This window comes from Babylonia areolata, chromosome 20, assembly GCF_041734735.1.
Source record: "Babylonia areolata isolate BAREFJ2019XMU chromosome 20, ASM4173473v1, whole genome shotgun sequence".
Lineage (NCBI taxonomy): Eukaryota > Metazoa > Mollusca > Gastropoda > Neogastropoda > Buccinidae > Babylonia > Babylonia areolata.
The window spans coordinates 6,092,302-6,110,900 of NC_134895.1; the positions used below are offsets into that span (position 1 = coordinate 6,092,302).

General features: G+C 42.7%; 2 protein-coding genes across 3 annotated transcripts; one reads left to right on the plus strand and one right to left on the minus strand.

Annotated features, from left to right (window-relative positions):
- Positions 1-234: 234 nt before the first annotated feature.
- On the minus strand, positions 235-10,619 carry LOC143294763 (transcription termination factor 3, mitochondrial-like). 2 transcript variants are annotated; one of them, XM_076606235.1, is made up of 6 exons: positions 10,587-10,619; positions 9,025-10,100; positions 7,916-8,060; positions 7,289-7,356; positions 3,192-3,282; positions 235-2,350 (listed from the first exon to the last, which is right to left on the minus strand). In XM_076606235.1, exons 2-6 carry the CDS (start codon positions 9,952-9,954, stop codon positions 2,073-2,075), a joined length of 1,512 nt encoding a protein of 503 aa, XP_076462350.1. In that variant the 5' UTR covers positions 9,955-10,100; positions 10,587-10,619; the 3' UTR covers positions 235-2,072. The 2 variants fall into 2 exon arrangements, with proteins under 2 accessions (XP_076462350.1, XP_076462349.1); XM_076606234.1 differs by having other exon boundaries at positions 10,546-10,616.
- A 74-nt stretch (positions 10,620-10,693) lies between these two features.
- LOC143294954 (tRNA 2-selenouridine synthase-like) lies at positions 10,694-17,743 on the plus strand. Its single transcript, XM_076606476.1, has 4 exons — positions 10,694-10,882; positions 12,307-12,526; positions 14,358-14,693; positions 17,035-17,743. The coding sequence occupies exons 1-4, from the start codon at positions 10,841-10,843 to the stop codon at positions 17,658-17,660; spliced, it is 1,224 nt and encodes a 407-aa protein (XP_076462591.1). The 5' UTR covers positions 10,694-10,840; the 3' UTR covers positions 17,661-17,743.
- Positions 17,744-18,599: the final 856 nt, after the last annotated feature.

An 18,599-nucleotide genomic window follows, 5' to 3' on the forward strand; every position in this document is an offset into this window, starting at 1 on the left:
ACTGCAGGACGCTGTACAGACAAAAATCTTTCTTTCCCCGAACCATAACAAACTGGAACAGCCTTCCTGCTGAGATTGCCCTCAGCCCAACCCTGGAAGGCTTCAAATCCCAAATCTGATCACCTTGCCTCTCTCGGTTTTATTTTTTTTTTTTTTTACAATAAAAACAATTCATTCTAAACTGTATTTAAATGTTGCAGTGTGATTGTGGCGATAGCCACATCTCCTTTACCGTGGACTTAAAAAGAATTTTTTATTGCCCTTAAAGATTTTTTGAATGCCCAAGATACACCAGAATAATATGATTTAAACAGCGTTCTCACAGCGAATACCACAACTGATTTATCGCTCTTTAAAAAAGTATGTTCAAATATTAAATTTTAGAACGTCAGTAATGGAGCCACGATAGTGTAATGGGTAAGACAGTTTCTTCTCACCCGAACACGCGGGGTTCGAATCTGGTTAGGACTTTTTTTTTTCTTTTTTTTTTTTTTTAAACCCGAAGCTTTATAATAACAAATACAGAACACATTTTAACGATTAGATTTTTTTTTTAAAGTGTATCACAAGTGAGTCTTGAAAGCCTTGCCTCTCTTGTTTTTGTTTTTTTTACAATAAAAACAATTCATTCTAAACTGTATTTAAATCAGTTCATGTATCTAGTACAATAAATATCCATTTTTGAAATGAGTTAAACTTCAGAGTAAAACTACAGACATGATCAAGTACATCATGAACAACAGACAAAAAGGTAGTAGCAGACGGAACCGAATCTGGCCTGATCTCGGTGGCACTAATTCCGAATGGTGGGCAAGAAGCACTTTCATACCAACGCCTGCACCCCAGCCCCACCCCACCATTCTCTCTCTGGCAGGCACGAGTGACATCACATAAACAATGTGTGGCGCGCAAGGCGTTCTTTGCGAGTGTGGGTGGCTCCACACCCACTATGTACGGCGCGCAAAATTTATTCTTTGAGAGTATGGGTGTGCACACACCCACCACGTACTGGGACGTTTACTGTTTATTTATTTCTTTGTTTATGGATAAAACAGAATAATTTTCAGTTGATATGTAGTATGATACATTATAAACAAAGTCAGGAAATTTAATGGAAGTGGCTTCAAGATTCCTTGAGTTACAGAGCAAAAAACGTATGTGGGTGTGAGCACACCCACGACGTACGGGAAAGGTTAATCATCTCATCCGAAAGATCAGCACCCAGACCACTACTCAAGGTCTAGTTGATGGGGGAGTAAAATAAAAACCATATGGGACGCTGGCTTCCAAGGTGGGCACAATACCTCTTGGCCACCGATCCACTGACTGACTCCCTAAACCAGTCACTCCAAAATCATGCCCCAAGTCTTGCACATGTTTGTTTAGTTCTGTACGGGTTATTGGAATCGACAGCATGAAGGCTATAATCGGGCAGCAAAAAATAAAAGGTACTGTTATATTTCTGTAAGATAATGCTTTTGATTATTTTCTTCCAGTTTTGAATACATCCTTCACCAACAGCTTCGGTAAGTTTTTGGATTGTGACGTATCTTTTGCAGACATAGGGACCACAATTACAATGTGAGGGGTGCTTCATGATCATTTGCTTTGGGGGATGGTTCACTGCCTTTCCTGAGACATCCGTCATGTCCACAGGGGATGATACAGCCTCTGTTCCACCCCATCACATACCTTTGTTTCTTTGCACTGCACTTCCCATCCATTCCAACCCATCCGACGCGACATACTGCTGACATCCTAGCAGGGTCACGCCAACATAATCAGCTCTCTAAAACCACTCTGCTTCAAAGCACCTCTTGTTTTCCTAGGTTTTATTATCACACTACATCACACAATGATGATGGAACAACGCATTGTCATCCTTGGTTTCTGGGAGACAACCATGACATCACACAATACAGTATTCTTATTCACTGTCACACAATTTTAACCATGACATCACACAATGCAGTTATTCTTATTCACTGTCACCCGATCTTGTCTTTCATTCTAATGCTCTGCCATGCCTGCCAGCCTCTTCAGGTCTGAGTGCTGGCTGGCCAGCACACCTTTCACAGTGACTTCAGAAAGTCGTAGAACTGGGCAGGGGAGGTCTTGGCCACGTGGTGGCAGAAATCGCGGTCCCTGCCGGACACCAGGGCCTTGAGAGACACGTAGTTCTCCCTGCGGGGGTCGTACTGCGCGCGGCCCACCAACACCAGGAAGCGGTGCCGCTGCTCCACAATGTGGCGCCGAGTGCGGAGCACGGCAGGCCAGGCGGCCAAGTGTTGGTGGGTCAAACCCATCACGTTGTGGAGCAGGTCAAACCTCTTCCCCAGCTGGTGCCGGTCTGCATGCACAACACACACATACACTGAACATACATTTATCATAGTATAATGCAGCCCTGAAAAACATACATTTATCATAGTATAATTCAGCCCTGCTGGAAGGAAAACATTAAAAAAAATAATAATTAAAAAAAAAAAAAAACTACAATGAAATACAAAAGGATGTATTATTCACCACGTTAAAAGAAGAAAAAAGCTTTTAATGCACACATATTTATCATAGTATAATGCAGCCCTGCTGGAAGGGAAATTTAAAAAAAAACAATGAAATAATAAAAGGGATGTATAATCTACCACATTACAAGAAGAAAAAAGTTTTTGATAAACATACATTTATTACAGTATAATGCAGCGCTGCTGGATGGGAAACAGAAAAAAAACAACCTACAATGAAACAAAAGTGATGTATTATCTACCAACCTTTGGAAAGGTTGAGGATTTCTCTTTTCATTCATGAGCTGCAGCTGTTTTCAGATTCTGCCTCATCAGGTATGAGGAAAAATGATCTGACCTGCAAACAGTGCTCACCTGTATGCTCAGGTGTGTGCTGCTGTGAACGACTTGTGCCCACATGACCAGACTATGGAGTGGAGAGGAGACTGGCTCACAGCCACAACAGCTAAATCCACTTCAGTTTTCTTGTGAATGTGGACTTTGATACACCTAGTCGCATCCTAAGCTTAATATCACCCTCATACAAGCTGTTACTAATGATTATCATTACCATGAGAACAACACTGTTGATGACAGTCTTGACAATGGGGAAAATGCCAATAGCTGTGATGTGAGAAAGATACAGTAATAGTAGTGATCATGAAGGTGGAACAGTGTGTGTGTTACCTGACAGGAACACTTTGGGGGCGGCAAGCAGCATGGCCTTCAGCTCTCTGTCAGAGAATCCCAGCATCTCCTTCACGTAGAACCTGGTATCCTGCACATAGTCATCATCATCATCATCATTAACCTTCGCTGGCTGTCGCTTTTGACTACACACAGAAGTTCATGTGGGTCGTCCACAACCCATACCGCTGTCGCTTTTGACTACACATGGAAACTCATGTGGGTCGTCCATGACCCATACCTTTCAAAGAGACAAAAACCTGTATATTCCTCCAAAGCTTGTGTGGGTCATGCACGACCCATACTTTGTAAAGAGACAAAAACCTGTATATTCCTCCAAAGCTTATAACAAAATATAGAAAAGGAAAACATATCTAACAACTGATTACATATACATGTGCTCGCACACGCACACACAGACTCACACAAACACGTACACTCAGAAGAAACACATACTCACGCATTCACACACACACGCGCACACACAACTGATCACACACACAAATGCATAACACCACACGCACATACATACAAACCCTACTTATGCACACAGAGATAGATAGATAGAGAGAGAGACTGAGGCAGAGAGAGACAGACAGCGAGACAGACAGAGAGAGAGATGACTCAGCATCCTATACACACACAATCAAAGATATTTAGTCACACAGGTACATGCTGTTAGAGAAAGGGATGGAAGGGGGTTACAGCTAAAGACAGGCAAAAGGGACGGGGCGGGGAGGAAGGGGGGGTGGGGGGGGGGGGGGTTAGTAGGAGAGTAGTGGGGTAGTGAGGCTATTGAAAGTAAAACTTTATTTTCCATCACTAAATGCAAATTAAACCTTCTGAAATCACTATTAAAAAGGTACGGGTCGTGCATGACCCACAAGAGCTTTCGAGGGGTGACGTTTTTTCCTCTTTAAAAAGCATGGGTCATACACGACCCACACAAGCGTCCATGTGTAGTTAAAACGCCACCTTTAATTACTCATTAACTAATTAATGAATTTTCTTCATTTTTGGCAAAAGTTGGCCTTTTAAGTGTAGGAAGCATTTCTGAAATTTCGTAGAAAAATATTAAGAACTGGCTGAGATATTTGCATTTTTGTACCCTTCTGGGTCGTGTACGACCCACGATAGCCAGCGATGGTTAACATCATCATCATTAATATATCATGTAAAACTGTGTGTCCTGCACATATCAGCATCATCTCACTCAGTAATCATCATCATTAACTGAATAACATCATCATATAACATCTTCATCATCATTAAAATTGTCATCATTATGTGAAACCATGTGTCCTGCACACATCATCATCATCTCACACAGTCATCCTCATCAACATCATCATCTTCAAGTACAACCAGGTGTCCTGTACACATAGTCATCATCTCACACAGTCATCCTCATCAACATCATCATCTCCTTCAAGTACAACCAGGTGTCCTGTACACATCATCATTATATCACACAGTCATCCTTATCAACACCATCATCTCCTTCAAGTACAACCATGTGTCCTGCACACATCATCATCATCTCACACAGTCATCCTTATCAACATCTCCTTCAAGTACAACCAGGTGTCCTGCACACATCATCATCATCTCACACAGTCATCCTCATCAACATCATCACCTCCTTCAAGTACAACCAGGTGTCCTGCACACATCATCATCTCACACAGTCATCCTCATCAACATCATCATCTCCTTCAAGTACAACCAGGTGTCCTGCACACATAGTCATCATCTCTCATAGTCATCCTCATCAACATCCTCATCTCCTTCAAGTACAACCAGGTGTCCTGCACACATAGTCATCCTCATCAACATCATCATCTCCTTCAAGTACAACCAGGTGTCCTGCACACATAGTCATCATCTCACACGGTCATCCTTATCAACATCATCATCTCCTTCAAGTACAACCAGGTGTCCTGCACACATAGTCATCCTCATCAACATCATCATCTCCTTCAAGTACAACCAGGTGTCCTGCACACATAGTCATCATCTCTCATAGTCATCCTCATCAACATCCTCATCTCCTTCAATTACAACCAGGTGTCCTGCACACATAGTCATCCTCATCAACATCCTCATCTCCTTCAAGTACAACCAGGTGTCCTGCACACATAGTCATCATCTCACACGGTCATCCTTATCAACATCATCATCTCCTTCAATTACAACCAGGTGTCCTGCACACATAGTCATCCTCATCAACATCATCATCTCCTTCAAGTACAACCAGGTGTCCTGCACACATAGTTATCATCTCACACCGTCATCTTTATCATCCTAAGCATGACCTCCTTCAGGTAGAGTCATGTATCACAGTCCAAGGCATATAATAAGAATTATACCACCAACATCATCATTGTCTTCATACAAAACAATCAGAACAAGACAAGTCGGGCCTGCACACCATGAGGGACACACACATTCATGGGCAGTCAGCAGGTTTACACTACAGTTTGCTTCCATTTGTTTTTCTTCTCTGTTCCACCATCAGCACTTTCCCAGTAGCACCATCCAGTCTCCACACAGCCACAGCCATTGATCCAGTCTCACTTTGCCACAGTCCCAGTGACGGACATTTCAGTGTCTGTTTCAGTTTCTCAAGGTGGTGTCACTGCGTTTGGACAAATCCATACATGCAACACCACATCTGCAAAGCAAGATGCCTGACCAGCGGCATAACCCAACGCGCTTTGTCAGGCCTTGATGAAAAAAGAAAACAAAAAGTTTACAGTAAAATAAAATGGAAGAAAAAATACATAATAAATAATAATAATAAAGATGAAAATAAATAAATCAATGATAATGATAATAACAAAAGGTAAGTATGTTAACATTTATAAAATGGTAAGAACATTATTATAAATGCAGGGAAAGATAAGAAGAAGGCAAAAAAAGTGAAATAAAAACATGAAATTGACCACACCCAGTGAACCCTGTCATGCACACCCACACACATTGTGCTGGAAATCCCACAGAGATTAGTACATGCTAGGTCACCACAATGACACACATAAAGATTTTTTCCTTTTCTTTTTTATTGTGCACTTCTGCTAAGTCACTTTGGTAGTATTATGTGGTGTCTGCTCTGATTCAACACATGCAGAAAAAACCCACATTGCAAGAATACTAAAAGTAAGATTTGACAGAAGAAGAGAAAGATGAAGATCTTTGCTACAGACATCAACATCCCCATGAAAAGCCTTGGAGACTGTGCAGGGAAAACCTGCACTGAAGAGACATGGCATCATTCCTCCAACTCAGCATCAACAGATCAGCAGTGATATGAAAGTGTTTGTGCATCGCTCCCACTGAAGAACACCAAAAATCCCTGAACTTTAAGGGGGATGGCAGAGGCATGCTCACTTGGACAAAAAAAATTGGAATTTACAGTAATTCAAAATGGTGCAATCTGACGCAATTGGAGCACATTTATAGCTCTTCACTGCCATTATCATAAATCTTCAATTCACACAGAGCACCTCCAGTCTTACTTCTACAAGGATGAAAAAGGCATTGATACAAACCAACACTTGAGTTTTCACATTCACAGCTTCAATAGTGTCTCACAGAAACAATATTCCCAGTTATCACTCCAAGCAAATAAGACTTATTCACTTCAGTTGCTCTTGCAGCTGCCACTTCCTGATTTGGAAGAAAAAAAAAAAAAAAAAAATCCAACTGAATCTCATTTTTCCTTTTTGCCGAAATATGTGAATTCACTGAAAAGTGGCAGCCACGTTTGTGACATATGACCCAAGATCTCTATGTTGTAGCAGCCCTGTGGCTCAGGAGAGTCTTGACAGGTTACGAAACAACAACCACCTGCTGAAAACCAGAGAAGCAGATTTAGCCATTCAATGAAATGCCAGTCCCTTAATTTGAATAGATCCTTTGAGAATCACCAAATTTGAAGAAATCTTGCCATATCTCATTTCAGCAAAATAGTTATACTTATAAACCTGTTGACATATTCAGCTTCCATTAAACCTGTCTAGTTCAATGTAAAACTGTAGGTACTTAAAAATAAACCTACACAAATATCATGCCATTATTCACCAAACTACACTTACTTTCAGTTTCTGAAGTTTCCAAGGAATGATTTTGGGCAGTTTGGCAGCAGTAAGTCGAACTTCATCACCTGCACATGGATTGAACAGACTTGACAATCTTGATTTTAAAAATCTACAACAACAACCCCACTGTCATCTACAACACTCAGCATGAGGGGAGGAGGTGAGGGGTACGTTGGGGGTTGAGGGGTGTACATCTGTATAGCTTGCTTTTCCTGTTTGGAACGTGAGGTCCTCCTCCTCACTCCCTTCTTTCTGTAGATGTGTGTGTGTGTGTGTGTGTGTGTGTGTGTGTGTGTGGTTTCTGTGTGCATCCATTTTATGTACAGAAACTGGCTTGGGTTTGGGTTTGGAATAGAATGTATGAACAGGTGTCCATACAATGCTAACAATCCATTAGGGAAAAAAGACCTCACAAAGAGGCATGCACCTTACCTGACAGGTGAAAAGACCTCAAAGTTAAACACAGGAATGCCACCTACCTATCAGGTGGAAAAGGCCTCAAACAGCAGAACGCTGCCTACCTGTCAGGTAAAAAAAAAAAAATTATACAGATATATATATATATATATATATATATATATTACCTGTCAGGTAAAACAGACCTAAAACAGGACTGCAGCCTACCTGTCAGGTGAAACATCTTTTGCAAGAAGCCCAGCTTTTTGTCCAGGTAGGTGACCGGGAGCATCAAGGTCAGAGGGGCAGAGGTCACAATGCGTATGATTTGTTCCCGGCTGAATTTCTTGGACTCCAGGTAGTTGATCCGTCCCTGCCATCACACATGTATAGATACATCACATGTCTACCTGTAGTATAACCAACATTTACCTCACTGAAACAGTGAAAGGTGGAAAAACACTTACCATCACACACACACATCTACCTGTATAATCAGCAGTTATCTCCCTGAACAGACACCACTCAATAATCTGGCTTTATTGTCACACACATATATACCTGTCTACCTATATAGCAGTTACCTCCCTGAACACACATTACCCATGATCTGACCATACTGTCACACACACACATGCATTTCTGGTCTGTATAACTAGCAGTCATCACTCTGAACAAGTACAGCACTCAATGATCTTTCCATACAGTCACACACAGACCAGCATAATCTACTGAAAATACTGGAATACACAGTAATAGTTGAAGCAAATCAAAAAGAAGAAAACATCTTCTTGCATAGATCTGATACAATGTGCCTGCATGATGTGTCATCAGTCAAAGTAAATATATTACTACAGGGAAAGAGGATGGGGATCAGTTCTATGGTTGTTGATGAAGGAATAAAGAGGAATGAATAATAATGATATCATGATAATAACTTAAGCCATGAATCAAAATTGTCTCCCCAGTTTAGCCAGTCAGTCACAGGCCACGTATGCGATGACCTGTCATTTTGTTAACAGCAGAATGACAAACACTCATTCACTGTGGGGTTAACAATACTATGCAGTATGTGCTCTCATCAGCAGTGATCAATGAACAGCCTACAAGATTCAGATGGAAGAAAGATCCACTACTCCAAACAGTAAACTAACTCTGTATCGCTCTATGAGTTGATGAACATTGATTACATACACCTACAGTGTACATGTCCTTCAGAGTGAACTAACACTGTATCAATCCCTGATCAATCATGTTGAGTCATGGCCTTCCTGCCCTGGTCAATGTGTCTAGTCATGACCTACCTGTCCTGGTCACTGTGTCGAGTCATGACCCACCTGCATGTCCTCAATGTCCTCCTTCAGCAGCAGGGGGCTTTTGGTCAGCACTCGCCCCAGCTGTGCATCCCCCACACCAAGGTCTTGCAGAAACAGCAGCCTAGGCTGAATGTCTGCTGCCCAGTCAGCCTGAACCAGGTAGTCTGCTGCCTCCTTCACTTTCTCCAGCACGGACAGGTCTACACCCAGTGCCACGAGGCGCTGCAGCAGCGGGGACTGGGCCAGGTAGGGTGCCAGGTTGAAGGAGGGGTGGATGGGGCGGGGAGGGAGCAGCTCCTGGAGGTCGGCCTCACCTATGGACTGGGGCACTGAGGTGGCGCCAGTGTGCTGGTCAGATACTGGAGGTGGGGGGTTCATCACCATCACTGGGGTCTGCTCATGACTGGTATGGTCAATGTTTGAGCGAGAAAGGTCTACTAGAGACACATCCTCTTCTTGCTGATGAACCTGGGATACATTGGAACTGGAGCCATGTGGTGAATGACTCTGCTGTAGCTGTGAGACTGATAGAATCTCTGTCTGACCTTTCTCTGAGCATTCGTTCTGATTTCTGTGACGATCGCTCTCCTCAACACAACCATTCTCTGAAGGGCTGCTTGTGTTTTTTAACACTGCCTGGCTTCCTTCTGTCCTTTGTGGGTCTGGCTTGGAAGCTCTGTCCAAAGCAGGAAAACTTTTATCACTGCACTGTGAACAGAAACATCCACTTCCTGGTCTCACAACCGCTGCAAATTCCTGAGATAATAGAAGCCTGGAAACTGTCCGACTTACCGCTGATGGGCTTTTACTGGCAACAGGCATATATAAGACATGTGGTTTCATGCTAGTAGTACACAATGTTGAAACAGGAAGCGAAGTGTTAATCACTCGCAACACTGCTGCTGTCCTGCAGGTCAGGGGTCGTGCACATGGAAACAGCAACATCGCCATAGTAGACAATCACATTCACAAGCAGATAAGATCAAAGAAATGTGGCATGTCTACCCTTCCGGTGAAAAGTCTTAGATTTATCTCCACTTACAAATGCACCACCTGATTATTGATCTGGCACCTCTTGAAAAACATGATCTTCAAATCTGGAACAATACAGAGTGAACATCAATATGACTAATTGTTAGTACATCAAACACTGACTAAAAATTTATGATCTGAGTTGTCATCAGCTGATGATAATGATTTTATAAAAATGAAAATAACATTGTCATTGAGAATAATGATAATAACAATGATACATTTCAAACCTAATTTCTGCTTCAGCATTCTTTTTTTTTCTTCTTTTTTTTACATCAGTGTGATCACCTGATTGATGATTACTGAAAAACCTGATTTCACTTAATCAATGGTTAGTAAAAGTGAAAGTGAGTGATGTCTCCCAACGGTAGAAGCATCAGAATGAATGACTCGCTGACTTTAACAACTGATTCCATCATCTGCGCACAGAAATAATGAACTATTCTTCAGCTAAACGGAATATTCAACTACTACACCCCATACCTTCCATGCCACTCTACAAATATTTACCATAACAAAAAATCCGAAATTGTTGAATAGAGATTTCTCACATGTGTGGAGGTCATGGAGGCGGCCATTTTCAGCAACTGATGAGAGCATTATGTCCCTTGCTGAATGACATCTTTTTAGTAAGTGTTAAGTAGTAGGTTTGAGATTTTATTTTCAGATTTCTTTCAAAAATAATGAGAAAAGAAAGAAGGATGAATTTTCTACGAACTTATACAATGTTCTAGATTACCACATTGATAACTCATAGAACAGAAGGGCACTACATTTCTATTTCTGCTACTATTTGGGCAAACAGATGAATTATGAAAATTGCCCTTCATATTATTTTCAGGTGAAGGTAAGAAAGCGAAAGTGCGTCATGATAATGTCATTTTTCTTTTTTAGTAATTGTCTGTTAGTTGTTCCATATTTACATATGAATGTAAGTATATAAGTTTTGAATGTACCTCGTTCGTATTAAAATGGTGAGTGCCAACTGAGAGATGCAGTTGCAAGTAAAGCCCCCTTCCCACGGCCTCACTTCCACACTATACATCACATGCATATTCAGAAACCTGTGTGTGCATGAATGCACACGTATACAAACGTTGGTAGAAACACTCGCCTTCGCTTTCCGTCCTTTCATCTCCCCGCCTCCATTTTAGGACTGGAAAAAAAGAAAACATTGCTTACTCTATCATTGTCAACTATCACCCTCAGAAAATAAATTTATTCAAGTGAAACTCTCTCTCTCTCTCTGTTTCTCTCTCTCTTCTCTCTCTCTCTGTGGCATGCAAATATGTGCTTTCGTTTTCAATTTGTTTTTGGAAGGTATAACAGTTTTGGACAAAGATCCCCTCCTTGGCCAACTCGAGTCTGATTTGCCAGTCTGCTACAGAAATGTATGCAAGAGGCACCTCATCTCTGCTACCATTGATACAGAATGTTGGAAAATATGGCCAAGGACCTAGCTCACTGCAGACAAACCGTGAAAGAGGGAACCAGTTTAATTCTTTCACCGCCATAGGCGACTTGAGTTGACTAGACATTTCACCGCCATAGACAACTAAAGTTGACATTGCGGGGTCATGTTAAAAGGACTGCTTTTCACAAACCTTGACAGCTGCAGCCAACTTTCCTGCACAACAGGGAATTGACTAACCTTTTCCCCTTGACCAAGTCCACTGTGTTGTTCTGACACGAACTAAATCATGTGTCTGAGACTGTGAGAGCATCAATTCTAAAATATTCAGCGCTTGGGAGTATTTATCCTGTGGAAATTTGGTGGTGAAAGAGTTAATCCAACAACTGGAGGAGAAATAAATTGCTCAGATGGTCCAGAAAAGACAGCAGAGGATGGCACAATTTTTAGCTTTTGCCATTCCTATTTCATTAACTTTCTGATAGAAGGAAAGTGACAGAGACTGCTGCTCTAGTGATTAGACTGTTCATTTGTCCATGATGTGTGAGCTCTACAATGTAGACACCATGCACAATCTATTGTCTTGTGAGACAGATGCTACATGGCACCTAGTTCTGTGAGTCCTATTCAGGCCATGCCACCCAGGTAAGACGATCCTGTGACACATTTATATAGGTCACACAATGCAAATCAGCTGTCTGCTATAACCATAGGCCAGAGGACGATTTGACTTGACTGCATGTGTGTGTGTGTGTGTGTGTGTGTGTGTGTGCATTGATTTTCTATCTAACAGCATTGATCAGATGAGTTATTTTATCTTTATGGATTGGTGAAATGGCTGACCATCTGTGCTGTTTCAGACAGCTGGCTGGCGTGGTCAGTTTGGGATGTGGACACAGACACATGCTGCGTTGGTTGGTCATCTGCCTGTCCCTCACACTGTGGCCAGAGGGGTTGGCAGAACATGGAGGTTGTGCAGGAGAGGACTGATAACAAAAACCACTGACAGTTTTCATCCACAGGCCACAGAAGTCATTGATGCCCGTGCTCCTCTTGAATTTGACAATGACCACATCCCAGGTAAAATGACAGTGACAACAGCCAAGGTAATGATAGAGAATGATCACATTTCAGGTAATGACAGAGAATGATCATATTCCATGTAATAATAGAGAATAATCACATCCTAGGTAATGATAGATAATGATCACATTCCAGGTAATAATAAAGAATGATATCATTCAAGGTAATGATTAACAATGTGCACATCCAAGGTAGTAGAAGAGTGATACATTCCAGGTGATAGTAGACAAAGACAACATTCAAGATAATGATTAACAATGAGCGTATCCAAGGTAGTAAAAGAGAGTGATCACATTCCAGGTAATGATAGACAATGATCACGTTGCAGGTAATGTTAGAGAATAAGAACAATCCAGGTAATGATCAACAATGACCACATCCAAGGTAGTCATAGAGAGTGATCACATTCCAGGTAATGAAAGATAATACCTACATTCCAGATATTGATTAACAATGACCACTTTCCAGGTAATGACAGACAATGATTGCTTTCAGAGATAATTATTGACAATGATTATATTCCATAAAAGTAATATTGATGTCCACATTCCATGTAAATAGTAATACCTGGTGGTCAACAGCAGAGCAAAACACCACTAACTAAAATTGGGGATCACTTTCCCTCATGAAAGAGAAACGCCACCCACAACAGTATGACTGTCAGTACAGAGTTTTAGTTCAGAGCTGATAACAACTGTCATGTTGCCTGGGGGATTATCCTGACTGATGAAAATAGTCTGATGACAGGGGACCTGATCTATAGGTGATTGTGACTGATGCCCATAATCTAATGACAGGGGCCCTTAACTATGGATGATAGTGACTGATGCACACAGTCTGATGACAGGGCCCTGAACTATGGATGATGGTGACTAATGCACACAGTCTGATGACAGGGGCCCTGAACTATGGATGATAGTGACAGATGTACACAAGTGGCCCTGAACTATGGATGATGGTGACTGGTGCACACAATCTGATGACAGGCGCCCTGAACTATGGATGATAGTGACTGATGCACACAATCTGACAGGTGCCCTGAACTATGGATGATAGTGACTGATGCACACAATCTGACAGGGGCCCTGAACTATGGATGATAGTGACTGATGCACACAATCTGATGGCAGGGGCCCTGAACTATGGATGATGGTGACTAATGCACACAGTCTGATGACAGGGGCCCTGAACTATGGATAATAGTGACTTATGCACTCAAGTGGCCCTGAACTATGGATGATAGTGACTGATGCACTCAATCTGAAAGGGGCCCTGAACCATGGATGATAGTGACTGATGCACACAGTCTGATGACAAGGGCCCTGAAATATGGATGATAGTGACTGATGCACACAGTCTGATGACAGGGGCCCTGAAATATGGATAATAGTGACTGATGTACTCAAGTGGCCCTGAACTATGGATGATGGTGACTGATGCAAACAATCTTATGACAGGGGCCCTGAACTATGGATGATAGTGACAGATGCACTCAAGTGGCCCTGAACTATGGATGATAGTGACTGATGCTCACAATCTGACAGGTGCCCTGAACTATGGATGATAGTGACTGATGCACACAATCTGACAGGTGCCCTGAACTATGGATGATGGTGACTGATGCACACAATCTGAAAGGGGCCCTGAACCACGGATGATAGTGACTGATGCACACAGTCTGATGACAAGGGCCCTGAAATATGGATGATAGTGATTGATGCACACAGTCTGATGACAGGGGCCCTGAAATATGGATAATAGTGACTGATGCACTCAAGTGGCCCTGAACTATGGATGATCGTGACTGATGCACACAGTCTGATGACAGGGGCTCTGAACTTCCCAGTGCTGACCAATGAGCAGCGATCCCAGGTGGGACGGACGTACAACCAGGACAACTTCCAGGCCAGAAAGGTGGGAGCGGCCATGGTGACTAGGAACATCAGTGACCACATCGCCACCTACTTTGTCCACAAACCTGCACAGTACTGTCCCTTGATCTACTGCTGGCGAGGTGGTCAGAGGTCACACAGTCTGGCGGTGGTGCTGTCACAGATTGGGTTTGAGGTGTTGGTGTTGGAGGGGGGCTATCAAACCTACAGGAGGACCGTGATCCGTGACCTGCACTCTCTGGCACCACAGTTCAAGTACATCGTACTGACTGGTATGGCATCAATAATGATAATAATGATATTGATACTTATATAGCACCTATCATCGGTTGGAGGCTAAGCTTTAAGCACTTTACAAACATGGAGTCATTTGCACAATAGGCTGCCTACGTGGGTAGAGCCTACTGATGGCTGCCATTCAGCGCTCATCATTCATTTGCTGTGTCAATCAATCATTTTCAGTCACGCACACATATGCTCATACAGGCAGGTAACATTTTACATGTATGACAATTTTGTTTATTTACCCTGTCATGTAGGCAGCCATACTTCGTTTTCAGGGGTGTGCATGCTGGGTTTGTTCTTGTTTCCATAACCCACAGAATGCTGACATGGATTGCAGGATCTTTAACTTGCATATTTGTTCTTTTGTGTGCGTATACACACAAAGGGGCTTCAGGCACTAGCGGGTCTAAACATATACTGACCTGGGAGATCGGAAAAATCTCCACCCTTTACCCACCAGGCACTGTCACCGAGATTTGAACCTGGGACCCAGAGACTGAAAGTCCAACGCTTTAACCACTCAGCTATTCCATTATACCCCAGTTCTAGGACTTGTACTAACTGGTGTGGCATTCCATTTATGTGAGTTATAGGACTTGTACTGACTGGTGTGACATTCCATTTATGTGAGTTATAGGATTTGTACTGACTGGCGTGGCATTCCATTTATGTGAGTTATAGGACTTGTACTGACTGGTGTGGCATTCCATTTCATGATGAGTTATAGGACTTGTACTAACTGGTGTGGCATTCCATTTATGTGAGTTATAGGACTTGTACTGACTGGTGTGACATTCCATTTATGTGAGTTATAGGATTTGTACTGACTGGCGTGGCATTCCATTCCATTTATGTGCATTCTAGGACATCCTACTGACTGGTGTGGCATTCCATTTATGTGAGCTCCATGGCATCCTACTGACTTTTTGGCATTCCATTTCATTATGTGAGTTCTTTGGCACCCTACTCACTTATCTGGCATTCTATTCCTTTATGTGAGTTCCAGGGTATCCTACTGACTGGTATATCATTCCGTTTCATAACTGGTTGTCTCAGTTCTAGCACATCTTACTGACTGGTATTATATTGCATCACTGGTTGTGTCAGTTCTACTATGTTGTATAACTGGTGGTGTATTTCATTTCATCACCAGTTGTCTTTTCTACATCTAGTACATTTTACTGACTAGTGTAGCATTCCATTTTATTACTAGTTACTTCATTTCATAAACATATAACTCGAGAGCATGGTACATTGTTACCACTTTCTGTTTTCAAAAGTTAACTTTAATGTCTTTTGTTTTGACCCCTCCCCCCCACCCTGCCCCTACAGTTTCCTTCAATCCCCCCCAACCTCCCAACACCCAACCCCCAGCTGAAATGCCTGTGAAAGAAAAAGCAAATCATTCTTTTCTTTATAGTATCTTTGCAGAAGCCAAGATTGTATATGATGGGTATACTGACAGAACACATTGGTGGAACATTGATGGGAAGAAAAAAAAGTCTAAAGGGTGTCAAAAGCTTTCCTAGCTTCCTTTGCTTTATTTATTTGTCTCTCTGCAGTATTGTGGAAAATGATGCAGAGGGCTGATAATGTGGGCTGTGGAATAATCAGGTTTTGGTGGCAATGCAGATCAACATCTGGATTCAGGGAATTCTTTATGATTCTTCTCCATTGGGTGATGCAGCAAAATGTGATACCTAAGAGAATTCAGTTGGGTGATATGGCAAAAGTAGCACAGTGATTATCATGAGAATGGGTATGTTTTCAGAAGGTAGTAAATCAAATTATATTTTATGTAAGACAAAAAAACAACAACAAAAAAAAAACAAACCCAAAAACAGTGTGTGGAAAAATGAGCTAACTAGATGCTTTGTACAGGGTGTCCTTTGGTTTGAAAGAGATTTTGACTGAAAACTAACCAGTAAGGAATTGCTTCAAAATGTTGACCTTGTTTTCACTGAAAACTGACCAGTAAGGAATTACTTCAAAGTGTTGACCATGTTTAGACTGAAAACAGACCAGTAAGTTTTTGCTTCAAAATGTTGACCTTGTCTTGACTGAAAACGGACCAGAAAGTTATTGCATCTGAAAACTGACAAGTAAAGCACTGCTTCCAAATGTTGACCATGTTTTGACTGAAAACTGACCAGTAAGTTATTGCTTCAAAATGTTTACCGTGTTTCCACTGAAAACTCACCATTAAGGAATTGCTTCAAAATGTTGACCGTGTCTTGACTGAAAACGGACAAGTGAGGAATGGTTTCAAAGTGTTGACCATGTCAACAGCTGTTGCAGTGTTGAGTTGTATGTCCTGACATGTCACAGGACTGACAGGCTGCGGCAAAACGCTCCTCCTGCACTCTCTGAGGCAGCAGGGAGCACAGGTGTTGGACCTTGAGGGTGTGGCCCAGCACAGAGGGTCCCTGCTGGGACTCTGGCACCAGCACACTCAGCCCTCCCAGAAACTCTGGGAGTCTCAGCTGCGACACAGCCTGGCGGCCTTTGACCCGGCGCTGCCAGTATTCATGGAGTCAGAGAGCTCCAGGGTGGGGCGAGTGAATGTCCCCCCTGCCCTGTTCCGTGCCATGCAGGAAGCGGACCGCGTCGAGGTCTGTCTGCCTCTGGAGCAGCGAGTGAAGCACATCCTGCAGGAGTATCCGCACTGGACGGAGGATGTGTCAGCCCTGAGGGACATCCTGCTGCCCTTGAGAAAAGTGCGTGGACAGGCCATGCTGGACGCTTGGTTCCGACTGGCTGAGGAGGAGCAATGGGAGGAGTTTGTGGAGCAGTTACTGGTGCAGCATTACGACCTGACATATAGGGTGTCCCAGAAGAAAAATGACTGGTCACAAAGGAAGAGGACGGTTACTCTGGAAGACTTGTCAGAACGATCCCAGCTGAAGTTTGTTGAAAGTGTCATTGACATGGGGAAGGGTCAGGTTTGTCATTGACATGGGAAAGGGTCGGGTTTGTCATGGACATGGGAAAGGGTCGCTCATTGACATGGGAAAGTGTTGGGTTTGTCATTAACATGGGAAGGGGTCGGGTTTGTCATTAACATGGAAAGGGGTCGGGTTTGTCATTAACATGGGAAAGAGTTGGTCATTGACATGGGAAAGTGTTGGGTTTGTCATTGACATGGGAAAGGGTTGGGTTTGTCATTAACATGGGAAGGGATCGGACATTGACATGGGAAAGTGTCGGGTTTGTCATTGACATGGGAAAGGGTCGGGTTTGTCATTAACTTGGGAAGGGGTCGGGTTTGTCATTAACATGGGAAAGGGTTGGTCATTGACATGGGAAAGTGTCGGGTTTGTCATTAACATGGGAAAGGGTTGGTCATTGACATGGGAAAGTGTCGGGTTTGTCATTAACATGGGAAAGGGTTGGTCATTGACATGGGAAAGTGTCGGGTTTGTCATTGACATGGGAAAGGGTTGGGTTTGTCATTGACATGGGAAAGGGTTGGTCATTGACATGGGAAAGGGTTGGTCATTGACATGGGAAAGGGTTGGTCATTGACATGGGAAAGGGTCGGGTTGGTCATTAACATGGGAAGGGGTCGGTCATTGACATGGGAAAGGGTCGGTCATTGACATGGGAAAGGGTCGGGTTTGTCATTGACATGGGAAAGGGTCGGGTTTGTCATTAACATGGGAAAGGGTCGGTCATTGACATGGGAAAGGGTCGGGTTTGTCATTAACATGGGAAAGGGTCGGGTTTGAAGACAGAAAAAAAATGGAACGCACGTTTCATCTGTTACTGACAATCAATTTTACTATAGAGACTTTTTATTGAAAACAGAAGTGTCCTTCCCTGTTCTGATAGTTCCTACACCAGTTCCCCTGTCTGCTATCGCTCCTCACTGTGTCAACATGTACACAGTCTAG

Bases quoted from the DNA above. Each gene is read 5' to 3' on its own strand.
- LOC143294763 (XM_076606235.1), bottom strand. From the start codon at position 9,954: ATGGCGATGTTGCTGTTTCCATGTGCACGACCCCTGACCTGCAGGACA. The intron at 8,061-9,024 runs GTGGGTCATGAC...GTGTGATGGCAG, and splicing joins AGGACATTGAGGACATGCAG to GGACGGATCAACTACCTGGA. The intron at 2,351-3,191 runs GTAACACACACA...TTGTGCATGCAG, and splicing joins CCCCAAAGTGTTCCTGTCAG to ACCGGCACCAGCTGGGGAAG.
- LOC143294954 (XM_076606476.1), top strand. From the start codon at position 10,841: ATGAATTATGAAAATTGCCCTTCATATTATTTTCAGGTGAAG. The intron at 10,883-12,306 runs GTAAGAAAGCGA...GTGCTGTTTCAG, and splicing joins CATATTATTTTCAGGTGAAG to ACAGCTGGCTGGCGTGGTCA. The intron at 14,694-17,034 runs GTATGGCATCAA...GACATGTCACAG, and splicing joins CAAGTACATCGTACTGACTG to GACTGACAGGCTGCGGCAAA.